General features: G+C 60.9%; 1 protein-coding gene across 1 annotated transcript; it reads left to right on the top strand.

The window, feature by feature from the left end:
• The first annotated feature begins 567 nt into the window (after positions 1-567).
• LOC135973797 (maestro heat-like repeat-containing protein family member 1) lies at positions 568-4,541 on the top strand. The gene is made up of 4 exons (XM_065558728.1): positions 568-643; positions 1,066-1,171; positions 1,394-1,489; positions 2,126-4,541. Exons 2-4 carry the CDS (start codon positions 1,070-1,072, stop codon positions 2,243-2,245), a joined length of 318 nt encoding a protein of 105 aa, XP_065414800.1. The 5' UTR covers positions 568-643; positions 1,066-1,069; the 3' UTR covers positions 2,246-4,541.
• Positions 4,542-5,281: the final 740 nt, after the last annotated feature.

The following is a 5,281-nucleotide window of genomic DNA, read 5'->3' as shown; positions in this document are numbered from 1 at the left end:
GTGGGTGATTTGGACAATGGGTGGGTCCCCACTATCCCCCATTCAGGCCTGAGTCCTGCAGCTGCTGTGTGGGGGCAGGGAGGTCCCTGGCTAACTGGCTCTCTCTCCCCTAACCCCACTCCTGGTGGGTGCAGGAGGAGGCCCAGCAGCTCGTGTTCCTGCACGCCATCCACCCCGCGTCTCGCTGCACAGCAGAGAGGGCAGGACACAGTGAAGCCGCACTGCTGCAAGGCGGCTGTGGCGGAGAGGATTGTGGTGAGCGAGACACGGTGCCCAGCAGCTGGAGGAAAGACAGAGACATGGGAGGGGCAGGGGTCTCCCCAGGCCAATGGATGGGGGATTGTTGGTGCTGGAGGGGCAGCAGAGGGCAGGGATTGCTGGGGCTGAAGACTGGGGAGAAGAGACGGGAGAAATTCGGAGAGTGGTCACTATTGGGCAGGAATCGGAGGAGCGGGGGGCAGGTGGGGGGATCCTGCTGGCTGTGTGGGGCCCTGGCTGTGTAATCTCCTCACTGGGAAGTGTCAGTGTGGCCCGAATCTCACACGCTCCTTTGGGTCTCACAGGAGCTCATTGAGGAGCTGCCTGATAACTCTCCACCCGGCGCCGTCCTCGCTAACTCCCTGATTGCTGTGAGCAACCTCAGGTACCGAGACCCTCCGGCCCGGTTCCCCTAACCCCAGTGCTGCTCAGGCCCAGGGCTGGGAGTCACTCCCCCTCCCACTCCCTGGTCACCGCCCAAGGGTGGCTCCTCTGGCAGAGGTGTGGGGAAGGTTCACTCTCTCCTGGCTGCTCTGTTCTTTTCATTCCAGTAACATTGCAACAGCTTTGGGGAGAGGCTCACACCCAGGATCAGATACAGGAGGGGCAGCAGGGTGCAGGGAACAGGGGATATTCCTGCCCTGCCACTGTCTGTCTGAGAAACCTTGGCCTTGTCATTCCCTGGCTCGGTGCCTCAGTTTCCATTCTCGCCAGCCTGTGCCTATTTCCCTGCAGTTTCACCTGCATGTTGGTGCCAGTCCCATCCCCGCACTGCACAGTCTAATGCCAGCTCCTCTCTCTTGCCAGCACCATGACACCTGCCCTGGAGCCAGAGCTGGAGACCCACCTCCTCCGAGCTGCCCTGCACGCCGTCTTCACCCTGGGCACAGAGAAGGACACCACCCAAGTGCAGGTAGATCAGCTAAAGTCATGGATTGAAGAGCCAGCTGTCATCCTGCCATGAATCCTTGCTAATTGCCGGCAGTGGGATGTGAATGAGAGAGGCCAGGATATGTGTTTGGGGTAGTGCTTCCCAGAGCTTCACCAGTGCTTCCCAGAGACCCCATTTCCCATCCTGTGGCAGGTGTAGCCCCAGTTTCCCTAACTCTGACCCATGGCTCTCCCTTGCTTTCAGGATCTGCCTAGGGTCTTGCCAGACCTCCTGGACGCCATGCTGGTGAACCTGCTGGCAGAGTCCCCAGACACCGACAGGCTCCAGTACATCTTGGAGGTGAGCCCGATGAGAGGGGTGGGGGCAATTTTACCTTCACTCTTAGATCCATTTTCCAGTCTGTCCTCCTAGCTGAGCCCCCAGTGGGCCGTCCTTGGTCAGGGCAGTCAGTGCAATGCAGTGTCAGGCCCTTCCTCCTTAAAGGACAGAGGAAGGAGCTGGGACTTCAAGCCAGAGCTCTGCCTGGTTGTGTTGAGCACTAACCACAGGGCCCCTGGCTGGCTTGGGGAGTGAGAGTCTGAACCCCTCCTGGGAGATCCAGAAGAGGGTCCTCAGAGAAGAGTCACAGGCTCCTTCCTAGAGAAACAGGAGGGCCCCAGAGAATCAGCCCTTGTCTCTGACGGGCCCTGAGATTCCTGGGGGGATTGTTCAGGAATCAGGAGTGCAGGGAGGATGGGACCAGCCCCGACACTGAACATTGTTCCAGTCTAGAGAGACAATGACAAGTTGTGACCTTCAGGATTCAAGAATCGTCCTGCGGGCAACAATCCCCTTCCAAAGCTCTGCAATCAATGAATCAGATATTCCACCCTGCGCACAATGTCTCCGCCCCCTGGGGATGGGTGTGTGTCTGTGTCTCATTTCCACAATACGTGCACCTGCCCATTGATCCTGATCTGCCTCCTTTCCCCACAGCACATTAACTACTGGATCGTGTCCAGGGTGCCGCGAGAGAGAGCCAGGGCCGTTAAGAGCAGCACGGCCCTGCTCAGATTCACCATCACCCTCCCTGAGTTTGACATAAGTGACGTCTGACCCCAGCTTCCTGACTCCAGGCATAGGTGATCTGGCTCCGACGGGCTGTAGGATCTGCTGCTGCAGGGGCTGTGGGTAAGGAGTGTTCCTCTTGGGGAGGCAGAGTCAGAGCAGAGAGTGAGCCTGGCTTGAGTCAAGTTCTTGTCCTAGTTAAGTGGTGACTCTGGGCTTTTAAGGGGACTGTGCTCCAGGTTCATGCCTCCCTGTCATCCTGGAGCAGCTGGGGAAGCAAGTCCTCATGGAGGGCCCTGCCCACAGCCCTGTGCTCCAGGCTTCCTTGGGGGCAGAGGAAATTAAGGGTCTGGCTCTAGCATCTCCTGCAGAGGGGCTGAGGGGAAGGAGAGTCCTGGCCCGGGGGGGACTGGGAGCTGACAGGAAAATGCTGATGGAGTCCCCTCTCCCTCTCCCGTCCATTAGAACTCAGCGGAATTCCCCAGGATGGGTCACCACATGGCACAGCTGGCTCTGTCCGTCAGTGACCCAGACAAGGACATCAGCCGGCAGGCCAGGGAGGGGGTTTACCGGCTCTACCAGCTGCTGCTGCACCAGAGGGGCAAGGAACCCAGCTGGGAAATGGCACCCGCTAGAAGAGTGAGACTGGGACCCCAGCCAAGTTCTCTCAGACTGACCCCGGCTGGAGGATGAGTCTCTCTATCTCTTTCTGTGTTCCACACCACGCCCTGCAATTCTGTTGGGCCGGGCACGCAGCGAGGACTCTGCCCACTGTGCAGCCACCAATGGGATTGGAAGGACACAAGCCCTGCAACCAGAGGGACAAATGTGTGTGTGTCTCTCTCCCTGTCACCTACTCCCTCCTGGGGGAAACCCAGCAGCTGATGGGGGACAAGATGAGCAGCTGCATTAGACTCAGGAGATTGGGGCGGGGCCCAGGCCTCATTCCCATCCTGTGGCCGTTTGCTGGCCTGGCACAAGGAGCCTGGTGGGGAATGAAAGGGAGAGCAGGTGCTCCTGGGAAGGGAGATGAATTCACCTCCATGAGCAGGAGCGAGCCAGCTTGTCCCCGGAGCAGCTCCACGCAGCTCTTTAGCCAGGCTAATTAATGACAAGCTTTGCCTCATCCCAGACTTATGTTCTTAGGACAGGGTGCTATTGCTCTTGGGAAGGGCAGGAGAGTCCCCCAAGTGCCCTCTGCGAGGCTCTCCTGTCCCACAGGGCCGCACCCAATTCCTAATGGTCTGGTGTCTGTGTCACCCGAGCCACCACCCAGAGTTGCTCCCATCACTGGCAGCCTGGGAGGCCAAGGACTGACGGGTGATGGCGTCTGACCAGGCAGGGCTGAGGCACATGGGCAGGAGACGCTTGTCCTGCTGCTGGCAAGGCTGGACCCGTTCTGGAGAGAACAGGAGGATTCAGTCAGCAGTAGGGTTACCATGTCTAATAAATAAAAAAAGAGGACCCTCCACGGGCCCTGGCCCCGCCCATTTCCCCCCCCCTAGCCCCGCCCAACTCGACCCCTTCCCCCGCCCTAACTCTGCCCCCTCCTCCCTCCCACTCCCATCTATGGGGAAAGGGCTGCCCCAGCGCTACCGGCTTCACGGTTTGCCGGGCAGCCCCCAGACCCTGCGCCCCCGGCCGGCGCTTCCCCCGAGCCGCCGGAGCAGAGCAGCTGGAACCGGGAAGGGAAGTGCCTGGCCCGTGGCTCGGGGTCCGGAGGCAGCGGGGGCTGCCCGAAGCCGGTAGCGCTGGCTCGGGCAGCTCGGCTCTTAAAGTCTGAGAGGGGAGGAGCGGAGCAGCTCAGCTGGAGCCCGGGAAGGGAAGTGCCTGGCCGGCGGCTCGGTGTCCGGAGGCAGGGGGGGGCTGCCCGAAGCCAGTAGCGCTGGCTCAGGCAGCTCGGCTCTTAAAGTCTGAGAGGGGAGGAGCGGAGCAGAGCAGAGCAGCTGGAACCGGGAAGGGAAGTGCCTGGCTTGTGGCTCGGGGTCCGGAGGCAGGGGGGTGGCTGCCCGAAGCCGGTAGCGCTGGCTCGGGCAGCTCAGCTCTTAAAGTCTGAGAGGGGAGGAGCGGAGCAGCTCAGCTGGAGCCCAGGAAGGGAAGTGCCTGGCCGGCGGCTTGGGGTCCGGAGGCAGGGGGGGCTGCCCGAAGCCAGTAGCGCTGGCTCGGGCAGCTCGGCTCTTAAAGTCTGAGAGGGGAGGAGCGGAGCAGAGCAGCCGCGGGAGGGGAAGTGCCCGGCCGGCATTTTCCCGGACATGTTTGGCTTTTCGGCAATTCCCCCCGGACGGGGGTTTGATTGCCGAAAAGCAGGACATGTCCGGGAAAAACCGGACGTATGGTAACCCTAGTCAGCAGGGGCTGCCGATCTGTCCCATTCACCAGGGCTGCCATTCTGCGGCTTCAGCATTAGTGGCTGGGGTGACTTGGGGAAAGGTCTCAACCTCCCCACATCCCACTTCACTGCTGCCAGAATCCCTCCTGCCCCCCCGGCTACAGTCCCCTCCCTACCCAACCTGGGTGGGGGTGGAGGAGAGGGGTCTGAGAACTTGAGCTGTGGATTGGAGGTGGAACAGCTGTCAGGGGCACTGAGGGGGACGTGGCAGGAGCTCCCCGTACAAGGAGGGGGGTTGCCACTGGAGGTCACTAGGAAGGACAACAAGATTCCATCCTGGGGGTCAGGAGGGGAAATCCATCCCTCAGAGGTGGGCAGGGGCTGGGTGGAAATGCGGCTGGTTCCAGGGGCCGTTAATCCCCCCTGATTCCTCGGAGGCGTCTGAGTCTCAGACAGGTTCTCGTTCCCTTGCAGCAGGAGGACGTCACGGCCAATGTGATGCGCCAGCTCCGTATCATGCGGCACTTGCGCCAGGTGCCCGAGGCGCTGCAGGGCCTGTGCCTCTGAGGCCACCAGCAACTCCCGCTCTCTGCTGCAGGTACTGCTCTGGCTCACTGTAAATGGGGAGCTAGTGGAAGGGGAAATGGAGCCCCCTGGCACTCACAGAAACCCTCTCCCCTCTCTGTGGAGCAGGGTCCTTTCCTCTGCCCCCGAATTCCTTCATCTGGGACAGGAGCTCTTTCCCTCACACCCAT

The sequence above is a fragment of the Chrysemys picta genome, chromosome 10 (genome assembly GCF_011386835.1).
Source record: "Chrysemys picta bellii isolate R12L10 chromosome 10, ASM1138683v2, whole genome shotgun sequence".
NCBI classification, from domain to species: domain Eukaryota; kingdom Metazoa; phylum Chordata; order Testudines; family Emydidae; genus Chrysemys; species Chrysemys picta.
The sequence above is the reverse complement of the archived record's forward strand: the minus strand, read 5'-3'. Positions and strand labels throughout refer to the sequence as shown.

Excerpts from the sequence above, each read along its gene's own strand:
- LOC135973797 (XM_065558728.1), top strand. The coding sequence starts at position 1,070 with ATGACACCTGCCCTGGAGCCAGAGCTGGAGACCCACCTCCTCCGAGCT. Across the intron at positions 1,172-1,393 it reads AGGACACCACCCAAGTGCAG|GATCTGCCTAGGGTCTTGCC; the intron begins GTAGATCAGCTA and ends CCTTGCTTTCAG. Across the intron at positions 1,490-2,125 it reads GGCTCCAGTACATCTTGGAG|CACATTAACTACTGGATCGT; the intron begins GTGAGCCCGATG and ends CTTTCCCCACAG.